This window comes from Barbatula barbatula, assembly GCF_947034865.1.
Source record: "Barbatula barbatula genome assembly, chromosome: 14".
NCBI lineage: Eukaryota > Metazoa > Chordata > Actinopteri > Cypriniformes > Nemacheilidae > Barbatula > Barbatula barbatula.
The window spans coordinates 20,888,846-20,907,414 of record NC_136777.1 but is presented as its reverse complement, the minus strand read 5'-3'; the positions used below and the strand labels follow the sequence as shown (position 1 = coordinate 20,907,414).

General features: G+C 38.8%; 2 protein-coding genes across 2 annotated transcripts; both read right to left on the bottom strand.

Moving 5' to 3' along the window:
- Window positions 1-2,844: 2,844 nt before the first annotated feature.
- stpg4 (sperm-tail PG-rich repeat containing 4) lies at window positions 2,845-8,213 on the bottom strand (the record flags this gene model as incomplete). Its single annotated transcript, XM_079473460.1, has 8 exons — window positions 2,845-2,955; window positions 3,046-3,150; window positions 5,220-5,265; window positions 5,833-5,897; window positions 6,195-6,449; window positions 6,569-6,625; window positions 7,265-7,374; window positions 8,171-8,213. The coding sequence occupies 8 exons, from the start codon at window positions 8,211-8,213 to the stop codon at window positions 2,845-2,847; spliced, it is 792 nt and encodes a 263-aa protein (XP_079329586.1).
- Window positions 8,214-8,442: 229 nt separating this feature from the next.
- calm2a (calmodulin 2a (phosphorylase kinase, delta)) lies at window positions 8,443-12,249 on the bottom strand. Its single transcript, XM_079473300.1, has 6 exons — window positions 12,157-12,249; window positions 11,571-11,601; window positions 10,006-10,149; window positions 9,823-9,929; window positions 9,601-9,736; window positions 8,443-9,144 (listed from the first exon to the last, which is right to left on the bottom strand). Exons 1-6 carry the CDS (start codon window positions 12,157-12,159, stop codon window positions 9,116-9,118), a joined length of 450 nt encoding a protein of 149 aa, XP_079329426.1. The 5' UTR covers window positions 12,160-12,249; the 3' UTR covers window positions 8,443-9,115.
- Between the last annotated feature and the right edge of the window lie 6,320 nt (window positions 12,250-18,569).

The following is an 18,569-nucleotide window of genomic DNA, read 5'->3' as shown; positions in this document are numbered from 1 at the left end:
AATTCAATTTGACACCTTTTAGTTTGTCAAGAAAATAAAATCGTTGTTTGTTTTAAAGTGCGCATGCACCCGGGCCTACGACCCTGGGGAATCCCTGGGCGGAGTTACGTAGGAGGAAACTTATGATGAGTCAAATATCGTGAAATAAAACAAGAGGTTGCAAAAATACGAATGCGAAAGTAGTATTCAAATGCAGAGTACATTATTTACCGCAATAATATGGCATCAAATCGATCTACACTGATTTATTAGAAGACTGTATTACTCCACCCACTAGTGACGTCATCGATGTTGTTGAACCAACGTGGTTCAAACGACAGGTGTGCGGCAAAGTTACTATGTTTTCGGGAAACAGTCATGAGTAGCTAGTTAGTTTCTCAAACGATGCATCATACTATGGTGATTAACCAGCACTTTTGACTACCATTGTCATTTGTCCTACTATGGTAGTCAATGGTGGCCAAGAACTGTTTGGTTACAAGCATTCGCCTAAATATCTGTCTCAGATTTCAACCAAACAAAGAAATGTATAAAGGTTTGGAACAACTAGAGTGTGAGTAATTCATGACAAAATTGTCATTTCTGGTTGAACTATCCCTTTAAGGTCAGATTGTGTTGTTTAGAGTGTATGCAGGTCATTACCAAAGTGTTTTTTGTGTTCATTTGTTTATTCATCTGAATGCATTATGTTCTGAAACAAAGCAATCTCCATTCTGAGAGTTCTCATGTTTCTCTCTGTTGTGTACCTGACTGTGTGATCCAGGCCTCGGGGTGGCTCTCTGATTACTCACAGGTGGCAGATCAGCCCCTCTCCTCTCCACCAGACCGTTGCAGAAACCAGGATTATGGGAAATGATGGGAGGTCAGGTGTCCTGACTGAGTTACAGCTCTGACAGCTGGCTGCCCAGCGATTTATAGACGTGATGTTTTTTATGAGAACCGTGGAAAGATATGATGTTAGAGAATTACACAAAAATGCATAGTGTGTACAGAAAACTAAAAATGCAGCCAGAAGCAAACCCAATTACATAATGCATGTTGTTGATGTAACATGCCCTTGAATGCACTCCAAGTCACTGTTAATGATAAATGATCTCATAATTTACCATCACAGATGTGTATGACTTTCTCGAGCTGAAGACGAACTAATAATTGAATATTCAAAATATACTATTCTTACGCGAGTTGCCAATGACCAAGCTGACCTTCACAATTGTCGTGCTCGACCATTTGTTGTTCTCAATCGAACAAAAGTAAGCCAATTCACAACTGGCGCTGTTCATATTTCACAAACAATAGTTCATCTCAAACTGGTCTCATCCTCTTTAAAGTATTATGAGTCATATAATAGACCTGTGATGTAGTACAAACACCTGTCCGTTGCATTGTAAAATGATACGGGGCCTCCAGCCACTTTTGTCTTTACTGATATTGAGTCTGAACATGACCCCGTTAAAAACAACTCGCGTGATTGGACGAAGCTTTAAAACGGTCACCTGACTGCACACTACTGCTATACACACATGCTATTTTGGGAAGAATGACATTTTTAAGAATGGATTTTAGCTGTTTAATAACACTTCCTTACTGATATTGGGTAAGCGCCGACTCATTATGCAATGATTTTGTTTCTCTTTTAAAGGGCAAGTTCACCCAAAAATTACAATTGTGTCGTTGTTTAATCACCCACATGATGTTCTACACCTTTCAAGACCTTCCAGCATCTTCGGAACACAAATTGAGATAATTTTGATGACATCCGAGAGCTTCCAAGCCTCCTCATAGACATCATAGTCATTTTCACTATCAAGATCCGTAAAAGTAGTAAAGACATGGGGTAGTTTAAAGGGTCCATGGCAACTGAAATGGCTAATTCACAACTTTTTTGTTTATAAATCGTATTAAATACGATCTGTTTTTTTCTCAGATATTCAGCTGCTTGATGTCAAGCCCATTATTTATTTAGATTTTTATATACATTGCCTGTAAAAAATATTGGGTTATTTCAACCCAGCTTTGGGTCGAAAATGGACAAACTTAACCGTTGGGTTATATTTGACCAAGCAATGGGTTAAAACAACCCAGCATACATTCATTTATAACCCAATGGATGGGTTTGTCCATTTTTGACCGGATGCATGGGTTGAAGAAATGAAAATTTGCTGAACATTGAAATGCAACCCAACATGTTATTGAATCAATTTTAATTACTACATTTATTACAATTCATTTTCAACATATTCCATTGTATTAACATAGAAACTATTAACCCGCATGTTCATTCTCAATATGATTAACTTCTGCCAATTCTGTCATGACCTCTGAAAGGGGTCACGCTGGTTGATTTGTGGGTGTGTAAACAGCTGTGTTTATTGTGTGACATTGACCTCTTTGTTCAGGCTGAATGAGTTATGCGCGAGTCGTCAGAAAGCTTTGTTCGCTATATGGGCGGCCACGCCGCAGCAAACCTCATGACATGCCAGAGATACCATAACTGTGAGATCTAGTCACAAGGTTGAGGCTGAGAAATTCAATATAAAAGTCTCATCTTTAAAATATATGAGTTACCTGGAGGATCCAGATTGCAAACTGATTGTGACCAGATATCCATACAATAATAAGGAAAAAAACAAGAAGATAATCTGTAAATCAGGTTTTTGTAATGTATACTTTATATTTTTATTTGGAAACAATGTGTTTATGAACATGAAATCTAACAATATTTAGGCAAATATTAATATAGGCCAGTCATTTTAATGAATTTAATTAATCAGATTGTGTAAATGTTCATTTTTATTAAATTGACAGAACAGAAGGACTACATACAGGTGAGTCATTTTAAGTTCATGGTATGTTGCGATAGAGGAGGTCATGGGCCCAGTGCACTTTGACCCCAGATGTCAGCTGTTGACCCTTGTGCCATGTCGGCTCATATACGCCAGGTCCCGGAGTTCCCTTTGACAAATAAACAAACAAACACTATTTTATACAAAACAATAACTATAAATGTTAAGTGTTTTATTTAAGATCTTGTATATTACTCACAGTGTGTGCACTGTACAGTCGGGGAAGTGTGGATCTAAAGCAGGAAGTGACTGCAGTGCCTGTGTTTGGTCTCGGGTCGTATTGTCCTGGCGCAGGTCCCTCCTTCTGCATCCATCAATGCAAATCAATGACAATGAAATAAAAATGCCATATTACTTTCTCTGACCAGAATGAAACTGACCAGAATGATTACTTTCACTCAGCGCCCCCTATAAAAAATTGACCATCAATCTACAAGCATCGATATATTTGTATGCCTTCGAAAACACGGTTGAGATGAAGACCTTCACGGATGAACACCTGAGAAGCTGTCTGCTACCATTACATGCTATTTGATTCCAACGGCGATCTCACTGGATCCAGCTGGCCTGCGCAGGGGTGCACAGCGGGTTGAACTGTTCTGGCTGTGTTATTGCAGGTCACAGGGAACCTGCTTCCTGATGAGGTCAACCTCCGATGGGTTTCAGTCGCTGCTTCTCTACAGCCAGCTCAACATTCCCCCGAATAAAAGCAAATGTGTGCCATCCTACACATAGCTGTCAATCCGGATCCAACAGCCCTCAAACCAGAATAAATCACAATATCTTTTGGCACTATTTTATATTTTTCATATGCATAATAAAATGAAAGGACGAGAATAGATTCAGAAAATGAAGAGTTTGTTTGCAAAAACATTTTCTTTTATTAATTTTTTTTTTACTGTGAATCCCAAGTAATATAAATTGAACTGCAGTGGAGTTGTTTTAATTAAGTAATAATAACACAAAATAACAGGTAATAATACACTATAAAAACATGATTTACATTCTTTTTTATAATTGAGTTGTCTGTTTTTGCAAAAACAATCTCTTCATATGTATCTGTAGCCTATAAACATTTTATTTTATTTTCAAATATTTAAAAAATAAAGAATTTTTCTGAATTAACTATTTATAGGTGCGTGTTTAAATAAAATAATAGTATTTGTTTTATTCAACTAGTGACAACATTTCTTCTAAATGAAAATATTGTTTTTTAATTAAATAATTAAATAAAATAATTACATTTATATGGGAAAGTTGCATTTATTTATTTTTTCAATTCAATGTATCTTTGCATTTTTTTCATGTCATTTAAACTCAAATCATTTATCGCCGAAACTCATTTGTGAGACAATCAAGTATTATTACCGTATTATTAATGGCTATTCCTTAAAGGATCTTTCACTAAGTGTAAATAGCAATAGATGATATTTACACTAACCGAAAATAGTTGTATTTTCTTTGGATTAAGTAGCAATGGAAGTTAGATGCTATTTGCTTATAAATAGTGGATAACGTTACTCTTTGCACCTCAGTATAGTTGTGCATTAAACAGTGTAAATCATTATATTTATAAAAAATATTGAAATTATGGAATTTTATTAAGATAAATACACCCCTAACCTTACCCTGAACCTAAATTTTGTAAATAAAAATTAATTTGAAGTCTTAAATAAATTATTTTGAAAGCAAATGCCTTTATGATCTGTAAGGTAATAGGAAAAGGTAGAAGAGCGTTATTAGCGAGATGGGGATTAGAGCCCCGGTCTCCCGTGACAAGCCATACAGACTTTTACACCCTACACCACCGGGGTCGCTGTTTGAAATGGCGTCGTTCTTACACTTTCTCTATTCCAATCACATTTTGGTGGGCGATATTAGTGCTAATAATCTCTGCCAACAAGGTCGGGCTATTTGTACTCAGTGAAAATATACACTTTACTCCGTCAAGTCTCCTTAAGTATGAAAGATCAACCCCTGAGCAATAAAAGTTGCCCATCTGCTGTTGATCTGTCATTTTGGGATTAAGCTTGAGGTTTCCTCGCTGCTTAACCTCTGACACAACACTTGTCTTACACAAGACGACACGCACTCAAAACCGCACAAGGCCCTGACGTTCATCCTAATGAGACCCAGAGGATGCTTTATCATCCTCAGTGTTCTGTCAACAGCAGACAGCTGCCAGCAGAGCTCAGATAACCAGCCAGCACGCTCGCACCACGATCCATGAGGTGTAAAACCAGTGACGCGCATGAACCTCGCTCTTATGAGCTTACACGCTTTACTAAACATTCTCAAGCATTAGCAAAAGCTACTGTTACTGTATGTACACATAGAGAGAGAGACTTTTTCACGTTTTAAGAGGACACTCACAGGGAGAAAACTGACTCTCTGGACCACTGAACGGAACATCACGTGTCTGCAATAAGAGATGAGTGACATTAGAGAAGTGAATTATGCACAGAACAGAGAGTCAACATGATGGTTTAACACTATAGAGAGCGCGACAATAAAGACTTTTGTGTTGGTCCAGTCCCGCTGGTTTAGAACTTAAAATGTAATTTTGTCTTTGGAAAAATATACGGTGACATTATTAAAGCACGGAAAGAAAACCTAACACTCTGTTAAGCAATAGTATCAGTTCTTCTTTACTATAATGGGTTTGCATTTTGCAGATTTTCCAAAATTCATAAACGTTTGCTTGTAAACAATGGCGAACGTTCAACCAATACACACAATATTCGCCTGGTAGGACAAGTGACAATCCTACTCTCTCACACTGATCCTGGGGCCTCATCGTGCGTATGCAAAGATTTAATCGTAAAGCGTGCCTACGCAAAAATCCACGGCAACATTCATATTCTGAGAGCAATAGAAAGCAATTCTTTGAAGTTGTGAAGCGAGAATGAGAAATCATCACAGATAGCAGTGTGTCATGTTCTCAGAGGAGTGTGTGAAAGCGTGCTGAAGCTGAACACTCACTCACTTGCAGGGGGATTTGGTGACGGGCTTCTCAGTAACATCATAATGACCAGGTGAAAGACGAATATCCTGCATTAAAACAATGATCCTTTAAAACAATTAAAATCATTTACAATTTGTTTTCTAATGCAGTGATATAGATTCTGAAGTTTGATTTGAGCAGCCACGTGGGAGGAGAACATGATGCATATACTCTGTCTATGTGCCTGATTCAATTGTTTCATTCAATAGCTTTGGATCAGGCATTTTAAATGGTTTCCCCATTTGTTAGATTGACCTCATGATGCCGGTGTTCTCCAGTTGGGGACGTTATAAGTAAACTCAGGATTTGCTCAGCTAGTGGGATGGCATATTAGACAGACTTACTTTGTCCCTGATCCCTAAAGTGTAGTTATCTGGTCTGGGGCAGTTTTTAAAAGAGTAAGTGGCCTGGTGTCGGAGCGCCTCATGGGTGGAGTCGGTGAAGTTATACGCCCCAGGCAATAACATGTCCCCTCTACGCACACACATCATGTGGGTATCCCGCCTGGTGCTTTTGAATCCATACGTCTTAGTCACAGGATTGAGACCCATTTCCTCAATGAAGTCTCGGATGTGGTAAGTGCCAGGAATGGGAGAGTTCTGATGGCAGATAAGGAGACCAAAGCTTCTCATTGCACCAAAACGATCTTGTTCTTGTGTGAACTCTTGATGTGTTTGCCATAAATGGTGAATATTTTATTGGGTGGAATATCTCATACCTTAATAGTGTTTCTCCACCAACCACTTCTATCAGCATACGCATCTTTGTCATGATTCTAAAAAAACAATTTTTAGCGTTTGTATTACTGACTGCAAGGCGTTCTTTGTTTTCATTAATGTGCAAATGATAAATGAATAAATAGTAAAATAACAAATCACAAATAACAATCAATTTGAAATAAAAGTGCATATGGCACATCTTTAGCAATCTTTAGTATCGTATAACGTATGATAAAAACACCATTTCTATAACAAATTCCTAAATTAATTCTTAAAGTTCAATAAAAAAATGATATTCTTTCATCACGTGCATGTGTCATTGCTTACACTTTCTTTCTTTTGAACAAATCAAAAGATTATTCTAATGTTGGTAACCAAAAACCATTGACTTCTGTTGTATGGACAAAAAACTACTGACACATTCCTCAAAATATATTTTGTGTTCCACTGAAGAAAGACTCACGTACAGGTTTTGAACAACACAAGGGTGAATAAAGGATGAGAGAAATATTTTGGGTGATCTATCCCTTTAAAGCATATATATGTGTATTTACATACGTACTGTACATGTAATCTATCAGGACATAAAAAAGACTCGTCTCATTGTTTGTTATGCATTAAATGTCACAATTGTCACAAAGCTTTTTGCCTGGAGTTCTTTAATGTACAACCCTTGTAAATGTGGAAAAACTTACCCTGTCTACACCCTTTCCTTTAGGTAATGTTTTCTCTCTTCCTGTGGTCATAGTTCTGTTGTTCACCTGTTTGACTCCTGTAACAGACACCGCGACGACAGGACGTGTTGCTTAGATACTAATACTGTTTAACTATTAATCCAGAGCACTGGATACATGTGTTTTACCCACTTGTTTGCTCTCTTAAATTTGGTCTCTAGCTTTTAATTCATACAAAAACAGCAGATTGTGGGTTTTATCATAATGTCAAGACACATATAGATACAAGCATACAACTCATTTACAAAAAATTAAATCACAAGATTTAGGGGAAATGTTTATTCTGAATGGCCCCTTTAACTCTTTGCTCCTATATGCTTTTAATGAAGACTTGCTAATGAAATTCTTCAGATAAGCCTATTTTAAAGTCTATTCTTTTCTATTGTCTATATCAGAATGGTCTCATGAGCTTTGTGGGGTGCTGAAACCAAATGAGTTATAACTTGCGATGTAACTATGTAAAAACAGATAAAGACTCTCAGTTGTGTCTGTTTTATGGGCCATTGAGTGGAGCAGCATCTCTCACGGGGCGTTTAGAGTAGAACTGTTCTGTTGCTAGGTTACAGGAGAACACATGCTTCAAACAAGCATCTGAAGGGCCACGTGTTCTGCTTGTTAAACCTGCTGTACCAGTGCGCTTGAAAACTGAGAATAACCAAGCCGTGCTTCATAGTTATGTCTTCTCGTTGTAATACACTCTTGGAAAAGCTTGCCTCATTTTGAAGTGGGTCTATAAATGAGCTCTGTATAATTAAAGTTTTTTTCACCTAAAATAGAATAATCCACACATATTACATTACAGTTTACTTATCTGATACACCTCTATAATACATCTAGGTCTAGGATATAAAAAAGGATGACGTTTACAACAGTTGTCATACAGGAGTACTTTAATGAGCTTTTTAGACATGGATGCCTTGGCCAATTCTATCCCGTGAACACACATAGTAATTTGACCAGCTGACGAATAGTAGAGTGATTTATACATGAATAATTTCAATTATTACAATAAATATTGTAAACATCTTTGTTAACAAAATTGATATGAAAATCAGCTTCGGTATGGATAATGAATACCACAACAGATTTGAAAAATGTATGGGGCTGAAAGATATTTTTCGAACGAAGAAACTTTTCAATATGGGTAAATAGTAAATTTTATTTGAAAACAAATATACAACTTGGAATGGACTATCTGAGGCATGACAATGCCATTAAGTGGCTTAAAAAAAGAAAAGAAAACTACGGTGAAGAAGTGAATAAAACATTAAAAAGCATTGTAAGATTCAAACAAGTTCTTGGTATAGAACAGCAGATACAAAAAGAGTTTATGTACGAGTATCTTGAAGATACACCCGTGTCTTTTCTTTTTTTGCAGTAGTGCAATGCTGAGAAATTTCATATATATATACACATTTATATATATATATAGTATATACTTAGTCCATAGTCCATGCAGAGTTAAGCCTCTACATTGTTGCCATGCCAACGTCGGTGCCAAGAGACAACCAGCTGGCAGGGATCCACTCTTGCTACGCATGAGGGGGTCAGACAGACGTGACGTGTGCGTTTGTAAACGCCACAGCCCCCTCTTCGCGGCAACAAGCACCTGATCGTGTAACCGTACCGCCACCTCAAAAACACGATGACAGCAAAAGAAAGGGACATAAGGACTGAAGATCCTATGCAGTTTACATGCAGTTCCTTTGGACAGCCGGGAGGAGGGAGGGGAGGGGACTTAATGTTTTACAGATAAATTAAACAGAAAAAAGGCAAATTATTTATAGAAGAGAGAGGATCTGTACAAGGCCTTCATTTCGCCGTCATCATCTGTACAAATTCTGTAACGAAAGAGAACGGATTAGTCCATTTTTTAACGTCTGCAAGTCATTTGATTTACGAGAGAATAATACAGCATAAAGTCCTAACTAGACGCAATGTAATGCAAACAGAAACTTGAGTCCCAACCGATCCGTGACAATGAATTTTCAAATGCAATTGGTCCAAAAATCCCACTTCACTTCTGTATTTTAAAAGTCAGATTCGTTCTGATTGGTTGTGGTTTCATAAGCTACACTGGATAGCCCCACCCACTGTAAAATCTTGCCAAAACCAAACCCCACATTTGACGTCAAACATGTACTATCTGGTTGAATTGTCGTCACGTCACCACATTTTTTATTTCAATGTAAACACCCAAATTTCTCGTGGGCAGAAACTTGAACTGTTCAAGAGTTGACGTTGCAGAATTTTTCAGAAGAACTCCAAATCCCATTTTCAACAAACAATGGTCTCACCTTCGTAGTTAACTTGACCGTCTCCATCAATGTCAGCTTCTCTGATCATCTCATCGACCTCCTCGTCAGTCAACTTCTCTCCGAGGTTTGTCATGACGTGACGCAATTCGGCTGCACTGATGTATCCGTTGCCATCCTAAAGCACAAGATGTCCCGTGTCAAAGACCGCAAAAGACGTTATGTCTGGAACCAGTTTGTCATTCTTGAACAGCTCTACTTCACCTTATCAAAGACGCGGAATGCTTCTCTGATCTCCTCCTCGCTGTCGGTGTCTTTCATCTTTCTCGCCATCATGGTCAGAAACTCTGGAAAGTCTATCGTGCCATTACCTACAGACAGACGAAGTGTTAAAAGATGCTCAGCTTCTCCGATCACTTTGTAATGTACATATGCAAGCTTTCTTACCGTCAGCATCCACCTCGTTGATCATGTCTTGCAGTTCAGCCTCTGTTGGATTCTGTCCGAGCGAGCGCATGACTGTGCCCAACTCTTTGGTTGTGATGGTGCCATCGCCATCCTTGTCAAAGAGTGAGAAAGCCTCTTTGAATTCTGCATAAGAAGGACAAATGACATTGGGTTAGTGGAAACTCACAAAAAAGAAAACACAAAAACCAGTGGGGTGAGTTCCAAGGAAAAGCCGAACGTACTTAACTCGCTTTGACGCCCTTTTCTCGTATTCAAAGATCAGCCCGAAAGATCTCATTACAGAGCGGACCCCATTAACATTCCAATGGGTATAAAAGGCTTTTATAATCGTAATATTATTTTACGCCTCTATGCTACTTTCCTCTACCGATAATGTCACAAAGTACTTTTCACCACTACAATCCCATCAATTACAGAACAATAAAATCGTATTGATTTGAAAGAATGAATCAGACACCTTCCCATCCACCTAAAACACACTGAACATCTACAATGAAAGATGAAAGGTGCTCACACTGAACACCAAAGGAAAACAAATTGAAAAAAAAGCTTTGAAAACAAACCCTATCCAAGATAAACGAGACCTCCCTTTTTTATGTAAAAACAACGATTACTGCAACGCCTTCCGCCCCCCCCCCCACACAGATGAAACCTTACACTACTCGTATGCAAACCGTCAACTCCTAGACACCGTTTCTATGGAGACAGGCCACCGGGACCTAGTGAGCCATATAGAGATCCGCTGCCGTGACCCCATTGAGCTGATATAGAATCTAGACTCCATAACACGGAAACATCGCTGTGACCTCACACGATCTCCAGGGAAACACTCTTCGTCTCTATGGATAAAACGCCGTGACCTCACCGTCACTATGGATACAGACCACAGTGACATATATGGTTTCATTGCAGTTTTGTTTGAGGCCCTTTACTGGAAATGATGAAACCATGATTATAGACATCAGTCAAAAACAAGGAATAAGGAGACGAGGTTTAAACAAAACACACGAAGTGTTATAAAAATGATGAAATGCCTCAAATAAAGAAGTGTTAGAGGCAAAACAAAGTTTAATGTACGAAAAGCAGTACATGCATTTATTGTGCTGCATTTATAAAACCATTATTTTAGCAAGTGTATGAGGTCATAGCGAGCCAGAACATCCCGTCCACAAATGAACCAAAATAAAAGCGCTTTATTTTTCACGTCATAAATGACAACCATGGTAGGGTCAGGTGAATGATGGAGAGGTTTAGTCTAACAGGGGACACACCCTTGTCTCTCTGCCTGCAGTTACCAGCTCCGTCCAACAGGGCAGGGTGTGTTCACTGAAACTACACCTAGACTCACAAATTAGTCATCGTCCAGCCCAGTTTTGCCCCACCACAACCGGTCCATTCATTCAGGGAACACGTCCCGGTCTCAAGGCTCGCCATAAATGGAAATAATATAAATCCACACACACAGACAGACAGAGAGAGAGAGACTACGGGAAGCCACACCACCGGCCACGTGCCAATGGACAGGAGAAGTAGAAAAGTCTTACCAGCGATCTGTTCTTCTGTCAGCTGGTCAGCCTGCGGAGGAGAAAGAAAACGCATTTTAAACAGAGATGTAACCACATATACGGGAACGAGGGGAGGGGCCTGTCTGGGGACCACCGAACGCCTCGTATCATCTTGTCCCCCATAATGTCTAAGGTGTATTTAAACCCTGGGTATCGTAAGGAATACGATGTGCTCCGGGTAACAGTAGACACGAAGCGAATACGGCATCTCGAACGTATAAGGTGGCGCAGTCCACTCATAAAAATCCTTGTGCTGCTTTATTTTAAAATATGAAATTGATGTCAATATACAGCGGACGTCAAACGCACATGCATTGCAGTGACGCGTCACATTCGCGCTGATTTTTCTATAAATTCACATTTTGATATGCCATTACAGACCGTGCATGAATAAACAAGCCGTGCGTTCAACGAGAAAAGACACACGGTCTTCGCTTCAGTCACTGCATATGAATGAACTGTACGACGACTCCATTTAATGCGCATCGCTTTACTAAGTCATAGTTATAATAAGTGCGCACTACGTAAAATAAACTGCCGTTCATACAGTATAGTAAAAACTCACCATGGCGCGTTTCTAGCAGATGTAACGTTACGTCCACAAAGCAAGTACAGTCCGCAGCTGGCAAACAAACAGGATGCGATCATAGAGGGCTTGACGCGCCTTTAATGGTCGCCAACAAACTCCGCCCCCCGCTCGCTGTCCATCCGCCAACGTGCTTCCTTCCCTATCAGAAACGCACGTCAAAAAACACACTACCGAAGGGTGTGAGCGCGCGACGCAGCGCGCCCAATCTTGTTTACGACAGCGACTTATTTAAATCGCGGACATGTGCGGGATTCGCAATGGTGCGTTTGTTTGCAGTGGAACTAGTTCACGCACGGAGTCATACGTTCTGCTAAAGCGTCATCCGGCTTTCGCAGCGCTGTACGTTACGGGCAGGAGCGGCGGCTCGTGATTGGTCCGTATGTAGCCGCAATGCGTCACTCGCTGAGATCCGAACAGACCTGCATTCCCGGCTAAACTCACTCGCTCACTCACTACACTCGAGGAGAACATAGAGTGGCATTCAAGAGATCTGTAGATCTGAGACTCCACTTTCAGATTTGTATAAAATGAATTGATAACAATGCCTGTAAAGCAATGCAAATGCATGAAGGGTGGGTTTCATTACGCCACTGTTGAGTGGCAAGCGATGGCGGACAGGTGCGCACTGAGCGTGATCTGTAACATAATGCCTGGGGTGATCAATACAATAAAAGAAATGGCAGCCCCAACACTGCTCTGTTAAAAGGATTTGGACGTTAGCGCAGTCCATTTAATTTCTCCATCGGATTGATTTGGCAAGCCCGGCCTGCTGCAAGCTTAGCACAAAGTCCCTCTGCGACGTTTCACAGCCTCTGCGGACATTCAACGGCAAGAATCGTGTCTTTTAAGCATAGGCAATTAAAAACCCAACGATACCGTACATGAAACTGAAGTACGATCAAATTGTACTTGCAGTTACGATGCAGTTACACCGTACGGTTATGGAGACATCGGGCATCCCACCCACTGCATTGACTGGGCAAAAGCCATATTTATTGTTATGTGAAGGAAAGTATCGATCCATACATCTTTAGTGAAGTCAACTAGACGGATCCATAGCTTCTCGTAACATGTTCAGTGCATATGACTGACATTCGTGCGTGTGCATGCTCCCGGCCGGGCAGCTGAGATAGACTCATCCAGGGATATCTCATACGTGACATAAGGAGCAGCAGGCTTGGGGGCTCACACTCAGTTCATCCTCAGGCCTGCTTGTACTCACTGAATGCATGAGAGTATCTAATGGCCTGTTTCTCTACGCTTAGCTGGTTGGCTCTCTTTCTCCCACTGGCCACCTGTCTATACTGGACTTGCAGGTGGGAGCGAGTGGAAGCTGCGTGTATCAAAGGGGATGGTTCGTCGGTTTTATTATGAACGCAATCGATTAACACCAACACGTGCTAATTGTGATAAGACTCCCACATTTCTTAGACATTGATTTTAACGGGGGTGGTGCGTCGGAAGGACAGAAAGGTTTGGGAATGTTTCGTCATGTGAAGAGAACATGTCAAATTTCACTGAACAATAAAAATGTCAGGCCAGTTGATAATCCGGTTTGTTGACCAACACCTGGACATTTTCGTTCTCTCTAGCGTTTAAGCGCTCCAAAACTCTGCGTACGGAAATCGGTGCACACCTTCATACACAAGCATATAAACCACAAACATCGATATGTGTAAACATACTGTATAGTCGCATACACTGAATGCTTCCCAGTCCTGAAGTGTCCTTACCAGTAACTGCTTCAGTGTCCGCTTGGGACTTAGCATCACCTGCGAACCTAATCGTCAACACAGTGGCGTCTATTCATTCAAATCAGCTTTTCCACACTGGGGTTGCAACTCATGGAAGATTATGCAACTAGGAAACACAAAACACAACTCAATCACATGAGGGGGATAAGCTGATTCAGTGCATGAATGGATGGTCTTGAAGAGCAAACAAACATGTCTGTGTCGACGGCTACATCGTAACACCTTCTGTATATGGTGAAGATGTTCTTGTTGAATGGTTGAAATGGTTTCCCCCTGTAAATGACACACCAGGATCTTGTTTCAGGTCAGAGTTGGCCATGAAGCAGAGTTTAATGAGAAAATGGCAAAGTCATGAAATGTAATTTGAATCGTTTATTACTAGCAGAGGACTCTTTGAATGTCTACAGCCAATCGGATCTCTCCCGGGGATCCGTAACTATTTTACGAGAACACTTTTTAGTATGAATTTGTACACAAAAATGTACGATTAATAGAAAAAGCCATACCCCTAAGCCTAACGTCACAAAAGAAAATCCTACAAGAATGTACGAGTCAAATCGTACAAATTCATACGGATTAGCCAAAATTAGCCACAACGTAAAATAGTTACGTTTTTGCCGCGAGCGTGTGTTGCTACAGTCTAAGCATCTAGCTTTAGAGAGAATAGTGATAGAAGACCTCATGTGTGCCAGAGTCCTGTATATACAGTAAAAATAACCCCATTATAAACAGTGATATTCCGTCAACTGGGCCGCCAGGAAACACGTTGTCAAGTACATTTAAACGTTGTTTGATGCCAAACTCGTAAATTTGCAGTTTATTTTTGTAATTTAACACTCACTGCCATTTCAAAAATAGATCAGAATTCTGTAAAATAACATATTAAAATTCCTTAAAATTACAATATTTTACATACTATCACCCCGTTGTTATGTTAGCATGTTGCTAAGCGAATAATTCGGTAAACATAAAAATACACACTACACTGGGTAAGGTAACACTTTAATAAATCATTAACAAACATTATATAATCCTTTACAAATCATGGGTTAATTATGTTCACAAAGAGCTAGAAATGAGATAATGTGCTTGTTAATGTTTACTAATGTAGCTTTACTAAGTATTATCTAATCATTAACATAATTTTTTCACGTAAATTGATGAATTATTAAGAAACAGTATACAATGCTTAACAGATCATTCATATTTACATTTGTCATTAAACTTTCAATTCATACGATCATGCACTTTTTACAAATCTACAAAATATATTAACAGAAATTATGATTCAAAGTTTATATACATTATATGCACTGAAAAAACTTTAACATTTACAAATGTTGTTAAAAACTTGCTTGGTAATTATAAGTACAAACTATTCATTTAACGTATTATTCATTCATTCATAATCACAGTCCGTAAAGGTCATATTTTTGTTCTTTGTTTGTTGTGTAGACTTCTACTATTTTGACATTTTAGCCAATTACTTAGTAAAAATGTGTTCATGTTTTTGCAGTACTCAATCTATTAATCAATTGTAAATGTTTATAAACATTTACTAATCATCAGTAACTTGATGTAATGACGGAAGCACAAAACTGGACTACAACCCACAATGAGCAGTCATCTTGATTTAAATAAGTGTCCCAAATGACCTGAATTTACCCTATTTACACATCTTTAAAAATCATTCATTCGTAATTTGTGTAAAGGGTTGTTACATTTAATGCTTGCTAAAGGCATAACACTCATTTTAATTCGGGTGCAAGGCGTGTTTTGCCTCGACCATCACATTAGCATACAATTGTGTACAATTAAATATATTATTCCTTGAATCATACAGCAACCAGAGAAAATGTCATCAAATTGACCCCTGTACACTGTTGACCAATCCTTAAACCTATACATACCACTAAACCTGTCCCCAACCTTAGCCATATCATACTCAATAGCAGCAAAAGTGTTTCAATCATAACAAAAGCTTTCAATCGTTGTATAACATCTGGTTTGTAGATTTTCAAGATGAAAATGTATCACAAGAGTTAAATGTTAAATGACAATTGTAATGTACATTAAATAATGATCTGTTAATCGTTAGGTAATGCTTAATAAATGTATTAATATATATAAACAAACACACTATCTTACGTTTCTAGCTGTATGAATATATAATAACTAGGGATCTGCATGAGCGTCATATAATGTTTGTTAATTATTTATTAATGAAAGTTATTATAAATTGTTTACACTCATGGTTTAACTAGCTCAGTTTTTATTTGTAGCAAAACCATGGCTCATTTTTGTAAGGGACTATAAAAGGATAGAACGTCACGATCTTGTGGAAGTAATGTTAGGCAATGCTTCACTGTGAATGTAGTTACGGCTCAGTGGTTGGCAGGTAATCCACAGTTTGTTGCATTTATCAACACATCCTCCTTGACTATTCACTACACAGAGCTTGCCAAAGTGTCCAAAGTTCAAGAAAGTTGGAATAAATGAAAAAGTTATTTGGTTTGTATTGTGGGCGTTAAGAATTCCAATCGCACGCTATTTTCAGTTATTGTGGTGATATGCGACGAATTGATCGTAAACCTGCATGACGTGTTTTGCCCTATGAGAGTAATGTGTGCATTAGCAATGGCATGGTATGTGGGCTGAAGTGTGAAAGCAACTCGTTTGTGTATTTATGTTTCTCTAAATGTGATCTTTTCCTGAAATGACTCACTGTTCCTTGCTTTTCATTTGCAGCTCACTGCTTGGCTTTTTAAGGAAAGGTGACCTTATCTACAACCATGCATTCCAGATCTGAATGCGCAACAAAAGAACCCTTCTCTCATACCTGGAGAGTTTCAAGTCAGGTCAAGACAAGCCTTTGCAGGGTCGGGCATTCAGAAGACAATTTTTCAAGGAAAAATATTTCTGCAGGACGATTTTTCCTGCAACTTAGTTTCATTCACTGTTGGAATCCTTGTCAAAGAGCTTATGGGTGCGGGTACTCTCAGGCCAAAGCAGGTGTCTGGGTGTAGATGTCCTCTTGTGTAACCAGAGGACGTGTCATCTTTAATTTATGAAGCCTAACGAATGCTGGAGGGGTAGAGTTGGTTTTCAGGCCTGTGTGTCTATGTTTCTCTCTTACCAGAAGACGAATTTCACCACATTCCTATAAAAAGTTTGTTTAAAAAGTGCTACATGAATATTGTGTTTGTGATATGCCTGCTCAAGCGTTTTGAGAGTCGTTCAGTGTGCTCAAAGTCAACACGAATTCCTGCTCATAGAACATTTTACTTTCAGTATTATGCATATCTTAGAGATATACAGTAAGATATTCACAGCGCAGACAACAATTGTAAGGTGTGACTTGATTTTATCCATCAGAAATTTGATTTCTGTAGTTTTTTTTAAAACATATGTATCACTTTTGAATTATTCACTGAACTGTCCACATTAAGATCAGAATCGCACAATGGGAATGTTAGAAATGTTGACTTTAAAGGAGTAGTTCACCTTCAAAATGAAACTTCTGTCATAATTTACACGCCTTCTTGACTTTCTTTCTTCGGCACAACACTAAAGAAGGTGTTTTGAAAAGTGTTGGTAACAGAACAGCCCCCCGTTTACTTCTATTGTAACCAATGCAGTGAATGGGGGGCTTTTAACAATATTCTTCAAAATATCTTCTTATGTTGTTGTCTTACTGGTTTGAAATTACAAGGTGGTGAGTAAATGACAGGATTTCATTTTGAAAGTGAACTACTCTTTTAAAGTCTTTGGAGTCAAACAGTGATAGAACCGTATATGTATCACCAGTAAAGATTTACAACCAGATGTTGTTGTATCGTATGATTTCCTAACTGCTCTGGTACACTTAGAACGAAGAGCTGGACTCAGCATTACTCCAATTCGAACTCTGGATTAAACTGTTGGCAAAAAAGCAAGTGAAGGGTTTGCAGAACGACGTGAAGGGGAGATAAGACCGGAGCATGAAAGCCCTTAGTTAACATCCTAAACTTTATAGTTTTATAACCGGGAGATAAATTTCACAGTGCAGAGTCCAATGGCACAAGAGAAACCAATGGCCCTTTCTATTTTACTATAAGAACAAAAGCTCTTAATATTATCACTTTTGGTATTTAGATGATATGACCTGATACATTTATATTTAAGCATTTGGGAGACGCGTTTATCCAAAGCGACTTACATTGCATTGCTGTACACATATATTTATATATGATACCCATAAATGAAGTCACTACTAAGATAAAAAAAAGTGTACACAAGACATTTTTACAATAGAAATAGTGAAGAAGCCAGTTGTTTTGGAACAAAAACTTGTTGACGGTCTTAAGGCAGGTGTGTTCTTGTGTATTGTTTATTTTGCATTACACATCTGAGGACATTAAATACATGCTTTATCATGCTTTAAACAGATCGTTTAGAGAAAAGATATGTTGAGAAATGTCTCGTGGTTTTGTCAAACAGTGGAAGTCAATGCGGGCCAATGTTATTCGGTTACCAACATTCTTCAAAATATCTTCTTTTGTGTTCTGCAGAAGTAAGAAAGTCATACAGGTTTGGAATGACATGAGGGTGCCTTTTTGGGTGAACTATCCCTACAAAGATTAAACACTGTAGTGC

Bases quoted from the DNA above. Each gene is read 5' to 3' on its own strand.
- calm2a (XM_079473300.1), bottom strand. The intron at 9,930-10,005 runs GTAAGAAAGCTT...GTCTGTCTGTAG, and splicing joins CAACGAGGTGGATGCTGACG to GTAATGGCACGATAGACTTT. The intron at 9,145-9,600 runs GTGAGACCATTG...CTTTCGTTACAG, and splicing joins CGGTCAAGTTAACTACGAAG to AATTTGTACAGATGATGACG.